This window comes from Rhinolophus sinicus, chromosome 2 (assembly GCF_057876585.1).
Source record: "Rhinolophus sinicus isolate RSI-liver-muscle chromosome 2, RSI-T2T, whole genome shotgun sequence".
Taxonomy (NCBI): domain Eukaryota; kingdom Metazoa; phylum Chordata; class Mammalia; order Chiroptera; family Rhinolophidae; genus Rhinolophus; species Rhinolophus sinicus.
In genome coordinates, this window is record NC_142502.1 from 75,643,440 (window position 1) to 75,661,930 (window position 18,491).

The 18,491-nt window shown below is 33.3% G+C and overlaps 1 protein-coding gene across 8 annotated transcripts in view; it reads right to left on the reverse strand.

Moving 5' to 3' along the window:
* FAM135A (family with sequence similarity 135 member A) overlaps nt 1-18,491 on the reverse strand; it is a 113,547-nt gene that overhangs the window by 64,401 nt on the left and 30,655 nt on the right. For all 8 annotated transcript variants that reach the window (XM_074333162.2, XM_074333159.2, XM_074333161.2 and 5 more), the window contains one exon: nt 15,298-15,377. In XM_074333162.2, the coding sequence (XP_074189263.2) occupies nt 15,298-15,377 (80 nt within the window). The remainder of the gene's footprint in view (nt 1-15,297; nt 15,378-18,491) is intronic.

Here is an 18,491-nt window from a genome sequence, read left to right on the forward strand (position 1 = left end):
CCTTAAATGAAGGGTTGGGTATTTGGGTGTTTACTTAATGTTTTATGTGCTCTTCAAAAAATGTATGATACATTTCACAATAAAATTTTAAATATTTATTGTACAGTTACCCTGAGCCACACATTGTTCTAAGTTTAATATGAGACCAGACCAAACCAAACCAAACAAAAAAGCCCCACTTTCCCTGCCCTGATCTAATTCTGTAAATTACATCTGCAGTAAGTGCTACAGAGAAGGACAGAATAATGCTATGGCATTTTTTAGTATGAGAGTGAATCTTGTCTGTGGAGTCGGGAAAGGCTTTGTTGCTAATATAGCAGTTGACACGAAATACCATGAAAAAGAGTTAGTCAAATGAAAATGAAAAGAAATAGCATTTCAGGAGGAAGGAACAGAAACTTCTTGAAGGCAAGGCCTATCTCTCATATGATTCTTACTTCATGAAAATGGAACCCATGTACATTGTTGATAGGAATATAAAATGGTGAATAACTGCTATGAAAAACAGTATGGAGGTTCCTCAAAAAACTAAAAATAGAACTACCATATGATCCAGCAATCTCACTTCTTGGTATTTATCCAAAATAATTGAAAACTGGGTCTCAAAGACATATATGAACTCCCATGTTCGTTGCAGCATTACTCACAGTTGCCAAGAGGTGGAAAAAAACCTAAATGTCCCTTATAGATGAACGGATAAAGAAAATGAAGTATACAAGGGAATATTTTCAGTTTTAAAAAAAGAATGAAATTCAGTCATACACTACCACATGGATGAACCGTGAGGACTTATGCTAAGTGAAAGAAGCCAAATACTGCATGATTCTACTTATATGAGAGTTATCATATAAATGAAATTAAACTCATGGATGCAGAAAGTAAAATGGTGGTTGCTGAGGGCTGAGAGAGGGGGGAATGAAGAGTTGCTATTCAATAGTATAGGGTTTCAGTCATGAACGGTGAAAAATTTCTAGTGAACTACTGTATAACAATGTGCATGTGGTTAACAACACTGTACTGTATACTTAAATTTGTTAAAAGGGTAGACTTCATGTTATGTGTTTTTTACCACCAAAAAAAAGGAAAAGAAAAAAAGCGTGCTTTACTCTGGAGTATTACCACTCCATGGCAATTTAGAGAAAAGCCCTGAGGTTTTTGTCGTAAGGTGAATAGCAATCTCCCTGCCATTCTGCACTTGGGCCTGGATGCACAACTATCACCACTGACCCAGTCACAACCCTTTAATTTATCCGTTTTCAGGCCCACGTGTCACTTCCTTCACGTGCTTTATGTACCTTCCTGGAATTCCTGGGATGTCTTCCACAAGGTAGTTCAGCTCCCACTTGTTTTCTGTCCTTCAAAATTTATTGAAATATTTTCCTGTTATTCCTTTTTGTGCTTCTATATTGCTATTACCAAAGAGCACTGGAATCAAGAAGACCCGAACATATGTGTATACTCATTTTTGGTCTTGAATCTGAAACGTTCTCTGCTTTTTAAATATTTACTAGAAAACCTCTATTCATGAGGTTAGGAACCAAGTACATCTTTTTCATTGCTTTAATTTAGGAGTGAGCACTACGTCTTACACATAATAGGCACTTAGCAAATATTTATTGAACAAATGAGCTTTCATCTAACTTCTTAATTTAGTGCTCTATTTTCTTGATGAAATGACTCTATTTTTACTTTGCCTCTCAGTTATCTGCTAACCCAAACATCAGATCTACGCCTTCAGTGACTTGTGATAGAGGCCTACAAATACTCACATTAAGTCATGATAATTTATATTTTATTCCTATCATTACCTTTCTGCATTTGGTTTGGTTAAACAGCTAGCATTGGTATCTCTTATTTATTTTGTGAACAAGTAAGCATTCATTCGACCATAATTTGTTAAACCTCTAAAAATACCAGGAACTATGATATATGAACATAAATAAGAACACTGACTGCCCTTGTTTTCAGAGTTCACAATCTAGTTTGAATAGAGACATATAAGCAAATAATTGCAATACAATGTGATAATCTCTTAACTCCCTATTTCAGGAGGCCAGAGCAAATGGCAATGTAATTATCATTATCTCCTAATCCAGGTAAGCACACAATTAATGGCAATGACAAAAGGAAGCTGTTGAATATAGGGAAAACAATATGGAGGCTTGTAATGCCAGATGGACTCTAGTTTCATTATCTATGCAAGGTTTATTGAAGGATCTAACTTTATGGTGAGTTTTTTCAATCACAGTTGTCGAGATTATTCAGTTACTGATAACAGTAATGGATTAGTGATACAATATGAATTGTCTCTACCTATGTATTTCTTTAAACTTTCTTCATTTTTAAAAAGCATTCTACTTTACTGATTCTTGATATTTGATTATATTAGAATTCCATTTCTGAGGAAAAAAATTATAAGATGGTAAGAACTGAAAGAGGTATACAGAAAGTGCTATTACAACAAAGTAGAGGAAACTTCTAACTACATTTGGGAGTTATCTATGGCGTAAAGGAGGAGATAATGAGGAAGGGAGAACATGCATAAATAATAAGGTAAATTAGAACCCATCAAATTGGAGAAACTGGAAGTAGTTCCATAAAATGCACCAGGAGAATGGTGAGAATTAAATTTAGATAGGTAGTACAGAGTCAAATCATGAAAAATCTTAATAAGTCAGCAAAACTATCACATTTCAGTGGTTCTCAAAAGAAGGCCCTGAAAAGCTGATGGCTGGGCAAAGCTTAAGACGACAACTCACAGGGGAGAAAGATGGTTCTTCCAGTAGCACTATGAAATAGTTAAAGCTTTATTACAAGTGGCCAATTAACCACTGCCAAGGCAAAGCAACAGGGCCAACTCTTTCTTATTTGATAACTAGCCCTTATTTCCAGTCTTACTTTCTTCTTGATATGAATTTTTTTAACTGCTCTCACCTGTATAAAAGCAGTAGATGGTGGTAAGTAGGAAGAATGAAATACATATAAGAATTTTACCCAGAACAGATGACCTTAGAAAAACCCTGGTCAAATACAAATAACTAGACATTTTGTTGTTGTTCAACAAGGGCTGATTTCTTATTGGTCCAAATGCTTACCTAATTGTGAATCTTCTATCAAAGTGGAGAATATATTTATTTTAGTAGTAAGATTTTCCCCACACATTATTATTTGAATTTTTGTGAAATTTATCTGACTTTCTCCTCATAAACAGCAAGTCTTGCATCAGAACTAAATTTTCCCAAAGAGGACTTTCAAATGGCCAACAGGCACATGAAAAGATGCTCAAAACCACTAATCATCAGGGAAATGCAAATCAAAACCACAATGAGCTATCACTTCAGTACCTGTTAGAACAGCTATGATCAAGAAGACAAGAGACAACAGGTGCTGATGAGGATGTAGTGAAAAGGGAAATCTTACACACTGTTGGTGGGAACGTAAATTGGTCCAACCACTATGGAAAACAATATGGAGGTTCCTCAAAAAATTAAAAATAGATTTACCATACAATCTAGAAGTTCCACTTCTGGATATATAACCAAAGGAAATGAAAACAGGGTTTTGAAGAGATATATGTGTTCTCATATCTATTGCACCATTATTCATAATACCCAAGATATGGAAACAAACTAAATATCCATCTACAAATGAATGAATTTAAAAAAAAAAAGGGTGGGGTGGGATGTGGCCAGTTAGCTCAATTGGTTGGAACATGGTACTGATAATACCAAGGTTGCTGGTTCGATCCCTGCATGGGCAACTGTGAACTGCACCCTGCTTAAAAAACAAAACAAAACAAAACAAACAAAACAAAAAACAGGGGTGGTATATGAGCTTACACAGTGGAATATTACTCAGCTGTGAGAAAGCCTCCTGCCATTTACCACAAGGTAGATGGACCCCAAACACATTATGTTAAATGAGATAAGTCAGAGAAAGACAAATACTATATAATACCACTTATTTGTATAGAATCTAACAAAGTCAAAGTCATTTAAAAAACAGAGAGTAAAATGGTGGTTACCAGGGGATGGAGGTAGGGGGATAAGATTGATGTTGTTTAAGGGTACAAACTTGCAATGAGTAGTAAATAAGCCATAGAGATCTAATGCACAGTATAATGAATATAGACAACAATATTGTACTATAATTATGTAATATGATAAATATCACTAGAAAGGCAATCACATTACAATATTTAAATGTATCAAAGTAATATGTTGTATAACTTAAATTTATATGTTACATGTCAAATTTATTCAATTAAAAAAAAGAAAAAAGAAAAAATAGCAGTCTTACTACTACTATTAGCTACCATCTATAGAGCACTACTATGTGCCAGGCATTGTGCTTTATGTACATATTACTAATCCTTTAGACAATCTTATAGGACAGAGGTTATGATATCCATTTCGTGGATACCAAGGCTCTAATAACTTAAATAATTTGCCCAGGAAGCAAATGTCACTGTTTGCTCCAAAGCCTATGCTTTGTCTTGTATATCACACTGATAATTTAGTTCAAACATATGTGTACAGCTCACTCTTCCACGTATCACAGAACTCCTACACTAGTAGAGAACAGTTGTCTTATTGGGGAAGAAAAGACCCAAAAGGAGTCATAAAAAGGTTAAACCATATCAGTCAGCTACCCTGCATACAAATAAGGCTAATTCTTGAAAACTAAGAAGGGAAAGGCATAAATAAATGGCTGTCAGTCTACTCCTTCGTGGACTGTTGTTTTTCTTAAATCAAGCTGGTTCTGTGATCCTAGAGTCTACCTTATTTCAGCTTTTTAACATCTGGGGCAATTTAGGATAGAAACTGATGGCAGGACAAAGGGAACCAATATTTACTGAGCACTCTTTACTCAAAATACCGGGTCTCTTTACTCAATTTCTCATTTAATTTTCACACACTGTGAGACAGGGATTATTTCCATTTCACTGATTATGAAAGGCTCACAGAAATGGAATCATTTCCTTAAGACCATATAACTAGTGAGGGGCAGAATAACACGTGAAATTAGTTATGTCCAAATTAAAACACTTTCCACAGATTAAACTAGTTTTATAAGTATAGAAGTGCAATCCCAGGTACCTAGATTTCTTTGACAAGTCATAAATTCAGGGGCTTTTGCAGGTCTCTTCCTCCCTTCATTTTTCCCCTTCTTGCACTTGGTTATCCTAATTCACACTTATTATCCCAGAAATGGTTTCACTGATTTAAAATTTTAAAAAATTTACTTACTAACATGAGATATCCAATGTACTTATTTACTATGCTACATAATAGAAATTATATAAATCATAGGAAAACGTAAAATTAACTTTATTATAAGTTGCAGCTCTTTACAACATTAAATGGTTCACGAATCATAGTAAATGAGTCAAAACTTGACTGCTTCCCATTCTTTCTTGTATCACTAGAAACCAAACAATAATACACGCATACAGCCCTTTACTGTTTGTTAACAACATTCACTTACTTAATCTTGGACAGCAGGCAACACATTTCACAGGTGAAAGTTCACAGAGGTTAAGTGAGTTTTCCGAGGTAACATAAAAGGAAGCTGGTATTCTAATTCCAAGTCACTACTTTATTAACTACAACAGGACCACATCTTTGAATCTACAATCTCTAAAATACCGGATATATCTATATCTCTACATCACAGATGACCCAGATCAATACCAAAATGATAACTAGGTTTGCCTTGTCTTGCAAGAAAAATAAGATCCTTTTTTTTTTTTTTAATGTTGGTTAGTCATTTCAATTTTATAAACCCTTGTGCTACAATAAAAACACAAATGCTGTTTACTAGTTTCCAACATTTGGAACCAACCCATAGACAAAACACGTAAGATTTAACAAGAGTTGAAAAACAGAATATGAATGTTAGCAACCTTGAAAATATAAAACAAAGGATATATTTAACAGGCTGGGAGGTGGAGGAAAAGAGAAAATTTGAATAAGAGAAAAGACTCCATATATCCTTATTTTACAAAATGAAAGGTCTGTCATATTTGCTAAAACAGGGTATGAAGCTTAAATATATTATTTGAAGCTACAGTAATGATCAAAGAAAGATATGGGAATAATGGTATCTCTTTTTAAAAGTAGGGGAGAGGGAGGGAGGAAGTAGTGATAAATTGTCATTTATCATAATAGGAAGTGAAAATATCTATAGAGAGGAAACGATTAGGACTAGAGAAATAGTAAAAAATAGACAATGAGCTATGGTTTTCCCTACAAATCTTTCTGGACTAATAGATCTTTTAACTACTTGCGTGTATTATTTGCATTTTTTTTTTCCCCAGAGAAAAGGGATAGATGGATATATTAAAAAGCAAATAAAAGAAATTATCTTTATTTTTAAAAATACTATCACTATTACAAATGATGAGTTGTTATTTGAACTTTTGGTTGAAATTGTACATAGTTCCTTTGTCAAAAAATATCTGTCTAGATTTATGTGGGCTTATTTCTGGGTTTTCAACTCTATTCCATTGGTCTGTGTGTCTGTTTTTCTGCCAATACCATACCGTTTTGATTATTGTTGTCCTGTAGTGCAAACTGAAGTCAGGGAGTGTGTTACTTCCAGACTTGTTCTTTTTATTAGGATTACTTTCGCTGTTTGGGGTCTTTTGTGGTTCCATACAGATTCTATTTCTTTAAAAATGCCATTGGGATTTTGATAGGGATTGCATTAAATCTGCATATTGCTTTGGATAACATGGCCATTTTTGGTAATATGATGATTCCTCCAAACAATGAACACGGAATGTCTTTCGATTTCTTTGTGTCTTCTTCAATTTTTTTAAAATGTCTTACAGTTTTCAATGTGTAGGTCCTTCACATCCTTGGTTAAGTTTACTCCTAGGTATTTTATTCTTTTTGTTGCAATTGCAAAAGGAATTGGTTATTTTATTTCTTTTTCTAAGATTTCATTGTCAATATATAGGAATGCAATGGATTTTTGTACATTGATTTTGTACCTGGTAACTTTACTGTATTCATTTATTGTTTCTAGTAGCTTTTTGGTGGAGTCTTTAGGGTTTTCTATATATAGTATCATGTCATCTGCAAAAAGTGACAGTTTAACTTCTTCATTCCCAATTCCGATACCTTTTATTTCTTTCTCTTGCCTGATTGCTCTGGCTAGGACTTCCAACACAATGTTGAATAGCAGTGGTTATAGGGGACAACCCTGTCTTGTTCCTGAACGTAGAGCGAAGTACTCCAGCTTTTCACCATTAATTAAGATATTAGCTGAGGGTCTGTCATATATGGCCTTTATTATATTAAGGTATTTTCCTTCTATACCCATTTTATTAAGTGTTTTAATCACAACTGGATGTTGTATCTTGTCAAATGCTTTTTCTGCATCTATTGATATAATCATATGATTTTTGTCCTTTATTTTGTTTGTAGTGTATCACATTGATCAATTTGCATAGGTTGACCCATACTTGTGTCCCTGGGATGAACCCCACTTGATCACGATGAATAATCTTTTTACTGCATTGTTGCATTCGATTTGCTAGAACTTTGTGTAGGATTTTTGCATCTGTATTCATCAGAGATATTGGTCTGTAATTTTCTTTTTTTGTATTATCCTTACCTGGTTTTGGTATCAGGGTAATGTTGGCCCCATAAAATGAGTTAGGGAGTATTGTCTCTTCTTTAATTTTTTGGAAGAGTTTGAATAGGACAGGTATTAGATCCTCTTTGAATGTTTGGTAGAATTCACTAGCGAAGCCATCTGGTCCCGAACTTTTGCTTTTGGGAAGGTTCTAGATGACTGACTGATTCAATTTCCTTACTGTTCATCAGTTTATTTAGATTTTCAGCTCTTTGTGATTCAGCCTAGGAAGGCTATGTGTTTCTAAGAACTTGTCCATTTCTTTTAGATTATTGAATTTGCTGGCATACAGTCCTTCATAGTATTCTTGGATAATCCCTTGTATTTCTGTGGCATCCATGGTAACTTCTCTTTCATTGCTGATTTTGTTTCTTTGTGTCTTTTCTCTTTTTATCTTAGTGAGTCTAGCCAACGGTTTATCAATTTTATTAATATTTTCAAAGAACCAGCTCTTTGTTGAATTAATTTTTTCTACTGTCTTCTTGTTCTCTATTTCATTTAGTTCTGCTCTGATTTTTATTATTTCCTTCCTTCTGCTGACTTTGGGTTTCATTTGTTCTTCTTTTTCTAGCTCTTTAAGGTGTAAAGTGAAGTTGTTTATCTGTGATTTATCTTGTTTCTTGAGATAGGCCTGTAATGATACAAATTTCCCTCTTATTACTGTTTTCACTGCATCCCAATAATTTTGATAGATGTAATTTCATTGTCATTTGTTTCTATGTATCTTTTGATCTCTCCTCTTACTTCTTCTTTGACCCAGTCGTTCTTTGAAAGCATGTTGTTTAACCTCCACATAATTTTAGTTTTACCTGCTTTCTTTTTGCAGTTGATATCCAATTTCAAAGTCTTATGTTCAGAGAATATGCTTGGTATGATTTCAATCTTCTTAAATTTGCTGAGGCTAGTTTTATGTCCCAATATATGGTGTTTTCTTGAGCATGTTCCATGTACACTAGAAAATAATGTATAGTCTGATGCTGTAGGATGAAGTGCTTTATAAATGTCAATTATGTCCATTTCATCTAATGTGTCATTCAGGGCTAATATTTCTTTATTTTCTGTTTGGATGATCTATCCATAGCTGTCAGTGATATATTTAGGTGCCCTACTATAATTGTGTTTTGGTAAATTTCTCCCTTTAGTTCTGTTAGCAGAGAAAAGAAATTCTCTTCAATAAATGGAACTGAGAGAACTGAAAAGCCATGTGCAAAAAAATGAAACTAGACTGGTGTCTGTCACCATGTACCAAAATTAACTCAAAATGGATCAAAGACCTAAACATAAGACCTGAAACAATAAACTTCATAGAAAAAAACATAGGTACTAAACTTATGGACCTTGGGTTCAAAGAGGATTTTATGAATTTGACCTCAAAGGCAAGGGAAGTAAAATCTGAAATAAATGAATGGGACTATATCAAACTAAAAAGCTTCTGCACAGCAAAAGAAACCATTGACAAAATAAGGAGGCAACCCACCGAGTGAAAGAAGATATCTGCAAACAACGCCTCTGATAAGGGGCTAATATCCAAAATACATGAGGAACTCATACAACTCAACAACAACCAACAACGAAACAATCCAATTAAAAAACGGGCAAAGGATCTGAATAGATATTTCTCCAAAGAGACATACAGACGGTCAACAGACATATGAAAAGATACTCAACATCACTAATGATCAGAAAAATGCAAAAACCACAATGAGATATCACCTCACACCAGTTAGAATGGCTATCATCAACAAGACAAATAATAACAAGTGTTGGAGTGGCTGTGGAGAAAAAGGAACCCTCATACACTGTTGGTGGGAATGCAGACTGGTGCAGCCGCTATGGAAGGCAGTGTAGAGGTTCCTCCAAAAATTACGAATAGAATTACCATCTGACCCAGCAATCTCTCTCCTGGATATCTACCAAAAAAATCTGAAACCATTTATCTGTAAAGATATATTTGCTCTGATGTTCACTGCAGCTGTATTTACAGTGTCCAAGACATTGAAACAACCAAAGAGTCCTTTAATAGATGACTGGATAAAGAAGATATGGAATATATATGCTATGGAATACTACTCTGCCATAAGAAAAGATGGAATAGTGCCATTTGCAACAACATGGATGGATCTTGAGATTATTATGCTAAGTGAAATAAGTCAGAAAAAAAGTTGAGAACCATATGACTTCACTGATGTGTGGGATACAAAACTGAAAGCAACAAAGCAACAAGACAAATAAATAAATAAACAAAAACTCATAGACATAGACAATAGTTTAGTGGTTACCAGAGGGTAAGTGGGGTGGGGGGTGGGAGATGAGGGTAAGTGGGATCAAATATATGGTGATGGAAGAAGAACTGACTCTGGGTGGTGAACACACAATATAGATGATGTATTACAGAATTGTACACTTGAAACCTATGTGATTTTACTAGCCATTGTCACCCGAATAAATTTTAATTAAAAAAAAGAAACACAACAGAAATTGTACATAGTCCTCTAACATTTCAAACTGGGGCCTAGAACTAACAATGACTTCCTCGATGTAGAAGTCTCTGAATGCATTCTTATTAATCAATTTTCAACAGCCTTATAAATACTCATTGTCTTTTATTGCAGATGACAGCTATTTCCTGACTCAAACCTCTTACTGTCAGCACAATCTCATGCTGGAAATAATTTAAACGTGTTGAGATAAGCTGTATAATACCATCTAATTCCCACCCCATCTAACCTGCCATACTGCAACTCACAGACAAAATCATCACTGTTTTTCTCTTCTGCCTAAAAATTGTCCAGAGATATACATAAGGTGTATTATCATAAAATATAGTGCTGGAAAGAGAAGGTCTTGATATGAAAAGTACAAATCAAAGTTAGAAGAAATGTGGTATGTTTATAGGTGGAATCTCAAAAACAAACAAAACAAAACAGGAACGAACTCAGAGATACACAAAACAAACTGGTGGTTGACAGAGCCGAAAAATGTGGGAAAATGGGCAAAAGAGTTGAAGTAGATTAAGAGGTACAAACTTCCACTTATAAAATAAGTAAGTCAGGGGGGTATGTAAATACAGCATGTGGAATATAGTCAAAAATATTGTAGTAACTTTGTATGGTGACAAAAGATAACTAGACTTATCTTAATGACCATTTCATAATGTATATAAATATTGAATCAATATGTTATATCAGAAACTAATATAATATTGTATGTCAATTATATTTCAAAAAAGAAAAACAAGGTATGTATTAAAAAGTATAGAGAAAATCCAAGCTGCTATAATTTAATTAAAAAGTATGCAACCTCTTAAAATTTTTCTGGAAGGATGGTATAAAAATAGACACATAAAAAATGTTTGCATATGTAAGCTAAAATTATGTATTAGGAAGTCTACTATTTTCCAAACCTAAACTTCTCTTTTATAGATTGGTGTCAGTCATAAGCAATTTATTTTTAAAAGATACTTCCTTTATTACACACTAGTAAACTATCAGATCATTGACATTTTACTTAACAATACACAGCTGATACCAGAAACTAGAAACTGAATTGGTAGCAACCATGATTCTACCCTGACTTATAACTAATAAAAATAAAAATCACAGTGCTTAGGAAAAGCACTTAGAAAGAAGGTATACTATTTGGGTTATTTCTGAAACACTATTTGTCATAATATCAAAAAAACATTGCTTTGTAAATGGTATTAATTACATGTAATAGTCCTGCCATAAAAATGACCTAGAAAGATCTCAAACAATCCAACATATCACTGAATCATGAAAAAACAGAAAATCTGAACAACATTCAGATTTTGAGTAATCTGAATTCAGATTACTGATTCAATAATGAGTAAGGAGATTAAACCAGAAATCAAAAATCTCCCAACAAATAGAAGTCCAGGAGCAGATAGCTTCACTGGTGAATGCCATCAAAAAAGTACAGAATTAACATCAATCCTTCTCAAACTCTTCCAAAAAACTGTATATAGTTTTGGATATAGTTCCAAACTCATTTTACAGGGCCAGCATTACCCTGATATGGCAGACAAAGACAAAGACACTACAAAAAACAAAAAATTATAGGCCAATAACCCCTAATGAACACAGATGCAAAAAACCCTCAACAAATAAATTCAAGAGCACATTCAAAGGACCATACACTGTGAGCAAGTGGGATTTATCCCTGGGATGCAAGGATGGTTTAACATATGCAAATCAATATACGTGCTATACCACATAAACAAAGTGAAGGATAAAAATCATATGATCATCTCAATAGATGCAGACAAAGCATCTCACAAAATTCAACATACTTTCACAATAAAAACTCTCAATAAATTATTAGGTATAGAAAAAAATATACTTCAATATAAGAATGACCATATATGACAGGCCCAAAGCTAACATCATATTCTACAGTGAAAAGCTGAAAGTGTCCCTCTAAAGTCAGGAAAAGACAAGGATGCCTACTTTCACCATTTCTATGCAATGTAATACTGGAAGTCCTAGCAGCAAATTGGCAATAAAAATAAATTAAAGTTTTCCAATAGGAAAGGAAAAGACTGTCACTATTTGCAGATGACATGATCCTATATATAGAAAACCCCAAAGACTCCACCAAAAGGCTGTTAGACCTAATTAACAAATTCAGTAAAGTTTCAGGATACCAAATCAACATACAAATATTAGTGCATTTCTATATACTAACAACGGACCACTTGAAAGAGAAATTAGGACAGCAATCCCATTTACCAAAAATTCAAAAACAATAAAATATTAAGAATAAATTTAACCAAGAAGATGAAAGACCTGAAAACTATGACACTGATGAAAGAAGAAGACACAAATTAAATGAAAAGATATCCCATGTTTTTGGATTGGAAGAATAAATATTGTTAAAAAGTCCGTATTACTCCAAGTGATCTATGGATTCAATACAATCTCTTATCAAAACCCCAATGGCATTTTTCAAAGAAATAGAAAAAAAGAACAGGCACATAGACAAATGAAACAAAATTAGAGAGTCTAGAAATAAACCCACACACATATGGTCAACTAATCTTTGACAAGGCGCCAAAAACACATAATGAGGAAAGGATAGTCTCTTCAATACGTGTAAATGGTGCTGGGAAAACCAGATTATCTCATGCAAAAGAATGAAACTGGGCCTCTATCTTACACCAGTCACAAAAATTAACACAAAATGGATTAAAGGCTCAAATTTAAGACCTGAAACTATGAAACTCTTAGAAGAAAATACAAAGGGAAAAGCTCCTTGACATTTATCTTGGTAATGATTGTTTGGATTGGACACCAAAAGCTAAGGCAAAACTAAACAAGTAGGATTACATCAAACTAAAAAGCTTCTGCACAGCAAAGGAAACCATCAACAAAATGAAAAGGCAACCTACCTAATGGTAGAAAATATTTGTGAAGCGTAGGGGTTAGTATCCAAAATATATAAAGAACTCACACAACTCAATAACAAAAAAACCCCAAACAATCTGATTAAAAAATGGGCAGAGGAACTAAATAGACATTTTTACCAAGGAGACATACAAATGGCCAACATATACATGAAAAGGTGCTCAACATCACTATTCATTAGGGAAATGCAAATCAAAACCACAAAGAGATACCACCTTACACCTGTAAGAATAAAAAAAAAAAAATCAAGAGATACGAAGCGTTGGGAAAGATGTGGAGAAAGGGAACTCTTGTGAAGTGTTGGGTGAGAATGTAAACTGGTGCAACCCAATGCAAACAGTATGCAGGTTCCTCAAAAAAATTAAAATAGAACTACCATATCATCCAGCATTCCCACTCCTGGGTATATATTCAAAAGACACAAAATCAGTATCTCAAAGAGAAACCTGCACTCCCATGTTCATTGCAGCATTATTTATAATAGCCAAGATATGAAAATAACCTAAGTGTCTGTCAGTAGATGAATGGATAAAGAAAATGTGGTATATATACACACAATGGAATATTATTCAGCCTTGAAAAAAAAAGATGGAAGTGTCAGAAGACACTTGTGACAATATGGATGAACCTGAAGGGCATTCCGCTAAGTAAACTAAGTCATACAGAGAAAGACATTTAAGGTATCATTTAAATGTGGAAATAAAACAAACCAAAAATGTAGATGTCACTGAAACAGTGGTTGCCAGGGGCTAGAGGGTGGGAGATGTAGATCAAAGGGTACTAACTTTCAGTTGTAAGATAAATAATGCACAGTATGGTGACTATAGTTAATAATAAATTATTGTAAACTTAAAATTTGCTAAAAGCAAATCTTATGTGTTCTCACCCCATGCACAAAAGAGTTAACAATGCAAGATGATAGATGTGCTAATTATCTTTATCATGGTAATTATTTCACAATGTATATGTAAATGAAATCACATGGTACACTTTAAGTGTATACCATTATATTTGTCAATTACTCATTAACTGAACTGAAAAAATAAATAAAAAAAAAAGAATTACAGAAAAAAAAGTCTTTCTAGTTTTTTCAGTTGGCAACTTTAGGAGACAAAATAGAACAAGACATTTAGTTTACCAGAGTTCAAAAAGGGAGTACCATATCTGTCTTGTAAGATTAGTTGCTTTAACTCTGTGTTTCCTACAAAGTAGACATACAAAAGACCTATTATGTAAATATCTATTTTAAAATGTACACCGGGTCAAGGAGATTTTTTTTTTTCTTTTCAAAAGAAAGAATGTACGTATTTTTGGTCATAAGCAATAAATAAGCCTCCCTGAGCATATTGATAGTTTTCAGGAAGATAAACTCTCCGTTATATACAATTCATTAAAATTTAACATTAACTGGCATTTTAGTATCCATAGTATGTTAAAAAGATAATACTGAACACTTCAAATTCCTATAATATGTTTTCAATTTCAAAAAGGGAGTTAATTAGGCTCAGCACAACTTTAGTGTTAGGTATATTTTGTTATTTTATGATGCTTTGACAATTGGTAATTCATTTTAGACATATGTGATAACTCTCTAGAATGTTTCATGAACTATTTCATTTTCTAACTGCATTGAATAAACGAGTATATTATATCAGGAAAGCTTAAAAAATAAAAAGCCCACTGATTATGTCAGGGCCACCAGTTTTGGCTAAAACACTTCAATGTGGTGTCTCTCCTTAGAATATGAGTAAATACCATAGCTGCTATAAATACCTATTTTATAACTTCTTACATTGCCTTCTGGCTCTTTGTTTTCTAATTAGAGTAGTTAACCAGAGGAAAAAATGTAGTTAAAAAAATATTCTCAAAAGGCATACTATGAAACTTTATCATAAAATACCTTTGTAATCATGTCAAATTATATGTTCACATTCATTGTATTTTTTAAATTACATCCTGCATGATAAAATTGATACCACCCCTACTTTGTTTTTTTCCTGAAAATTTCACATACATTTTTTTCATCTGCCATAATAGAAAACCTGAGGGAGGCAAGGAACCTATAAGCAAGTCTGTTTTACTGACACCTCAAACATATTTCTTATAAGATGTATTATAATTTGGTATCTTATATTTGTAATTAAAAAAATAAAAATAATTATGAAAAGTTATTATTGACCAGTATAATACTGCTTCAGATTTTTAAAGTAGAAAATATTCCTTGGCTTACCTGCTGCATGTAACAAACTAGCTTCTACTCTGTGGGGAACTCTTGGTGGAATTTTCATAGATGCACGAATCTGGTAAAAACTAAAGCAAAAGAGAAAAAGAAGTCATTTAAAACACATTTTAAAAATATGCAATGCCCCAATTTCTATATATCTATATGTATTAAAAAAATAATGTTGGTCTGCTTATATCAGTCTCCCATAATATTAACTATTGGTGAAAAACAACATACCAGATCCACAGAGCAAATACTAGCATGGACTAGAACCTAAAGGGAAACCAGTGTATATAAAATTGAATGGGAAAAACAGAAGAAATATATATGGTATTTCTTAATTTAAATGAGAGAATGTCATAACAACCAGAGGAGTTATAAAAGCATCTAAGAGTTTCACTGCTCACTTTGGTTTATTCATTTTTTTCTTTTAAAAGATAATAAAGACAAATTATTCTTAAGCATAATTTTGAGAAAATAGAGAATTATAAATGGTTTTAAATAATTAGTTTCATACTATAAAAACCTACCCACTCAAAAACCAAACCTACTCAGGTATAACATGTTCTCTCTCTTCTGTACCTGCCTTAAGTTTAGGTACTGTTAATCAGTTCTTTATTATGTAACAACAATGGTGGCAAAACTAACACCAAAAATATTTAGAACAGGATAAGAACCATCACTAAATATGCACAAGAAATGTTTCCTCATCTTCCATTTCCATTTAATCCTTATCGGGCTATAATTTCAATGTTATTCAGTAAGGTATTTATTGATGTTATTTTAAAAATATCGCAGTAAAATACTGCTCAGGAATATTTATTTAATTGACATTTTAAGTTTCTCATCTCAGTATCCTATGGAGTGATTCGATATATCAGAAAATAAACTAGTGAAGATATTTTTTATTTCCTAATATTCAAATATAAATTTAGGTACTTTGTCTATGTTTATCTATCAAAGCTGGCAATCATTTAACATAACAACCAAATCCAGGCTGTAAGTTAACTGGCTTAAATGGCAGAAGTAGTAAGGACTCAGTAAGTAGCATAAAGAAAAGATTGAAAAGATAAGAAAAGATAAATCAGAATAGAAAAATGAGTAAACTATATCCTTGAAAATATTCTTACAAATAAACAAATCAAAGCCTGTATCTAAAAAGAGTAAGCTTCTAATCATTACATTTTTGAAAGATCAGTAACATAATATTCTTCAAAAATCCTCAATGGATGGGAAAACCAGATTGCAGAATTACAGAAAATATAGCGATTATACATGCTATATTTATGATTCTGATAATAAAAGGGAGCAATAATTCAATCCTTACCTCCAGTTCAAAACCCAATTATTTATCAACTACTGTGTATCCCCAAAAATAAGACCTAGCTGGACAATCAGCTCTAATGCGTCTTTTGGAGCAAAAATTAATATAAGACCCGGTCTTATTTTACTATAAGTGAAATTATAGTAAAATAAGACCGGGTCTTATATAATATACGACCTGGTCTTATATTGATTTTTGCTCCAAAAGACACATTAGAGCTGACTGTCGGGCTAGGTTTTATTTTCAGGTAAACAAGGTATTTCCACCAGGACATGTTAAAGAAAAAAACCACAGGCCCAAAATGGAGTCACTTATATTAAAACTCATGACACAGAACCTAGATTAATACCTGACTACTTGCATTTTCAACCTTCTTCAGGAATGTTATCTTACTTGGTCAGTCCGAATTTTCTAGTCAGCACCAATGAGGTAATCTGTCAAATAGGCCCTTCTCCATCCACCAAAGGTAGCTAAGGCAATCTGCCTGATAAGAAGACCCCTGCCTTCCTTTAAGGGAAGGTAGCCTCGCCTGAAACAATCCTTGCTTTTCGTTTTTAATAACTTTCTTGTCCCACCCAGTTTCTGCCTAAAAACGCCTGCCATACCATACAATTTCTGGGGCTCTTCCCTACTTATTAGATGGGATGCTGCCCGATTCATAAATCTCTCTATAAAGCCACCTGTATCGTTAAATCTACTTGATTAAATTTTTATTCTTTTAAAGATGTTTCACTTCAAATTCAACATATCAAAATGAACTAATCTTGGGTCTCATACCAGTCATCCTATTCGACTTCAATACTTATGTCAGTATTACTAATATTGTGCAACTCAATGTGATTTAAAACTTCAGCATTCTTATAAATTTCATATTATTATGAATTCCAAATTTGCAAAAAGTAGGGCAATGAACTGATAATTTCCACTGCCTATTTTCAACAATTAAAATGATTTTGTCAAATTTGATTCATCAGTACTTTTTTCTTTGCTGAACTATTTCAAAGTAATCCTGGACATCATGCAAAGCCACTCCTCCACAAACTATTTTTAATGCCTTTTCAGTCTCAGCATTATCCTCCATGTAGAACTAATCATTAAATCCTACTATTTATTCCCCAATGCCTCATAGAAACTAATAAAAACAAAGAACATTAAAGCGTGTGGTGGGTTCTTTTTAAAATACTTCCAGTTTTTTTTTTTTTTTTTTTTTCCCATCCCTGTACTCACACCTCTTACAATGTTACTCCCATTAAAAAGTTGAGTGTGGTTCACCACCCCATAAATCTGGGCCCGCTTTACGGCTCGTTTTGGGCAGTACAATGTGGCAAAGATGATTACATCCACCCCTACGTCTTAAAAGGCTTTACATAGTTTCTTTCTCTCTCTTTGGAAACCTGCCTCCTCTATTAGAATAAGCTGGAAGGTAAAATGTCATAAGACAGAAATGAGTCCATCCAGGTTGGGCCATTCTGCATCAGCTAGCACCCAGCCCACCTACCATTTGACTGTGAATTCACAAGGGAGCTCAGTAAAGATTAGTCAAACCAGCCCAGAGAACCATTCAGCTGATCTATAGAGTTGGGAGCAGAAATAAATTTTTATTGTTGTGATGCCACTGAGACTTTATGTTTGTTACCTGCATTTTTGTGGCAATATATAACTAACATAGAAATTGGTATCTAACAAAACTTAAAATATGTGGCATTGACTTTGAGAACAAAGTAACAGTTATAGTTACAGAGGCAAGAAAAATAACGAGGAAACTGTAGGAGACTTAAAAAATGGCAACCCGTGTTACATAGTGAAAAAACTTTTGGTAAATATACTGTCAGCAATAACTTAGAAGAAATTAGACAATGTACTTAAGACACTTTTA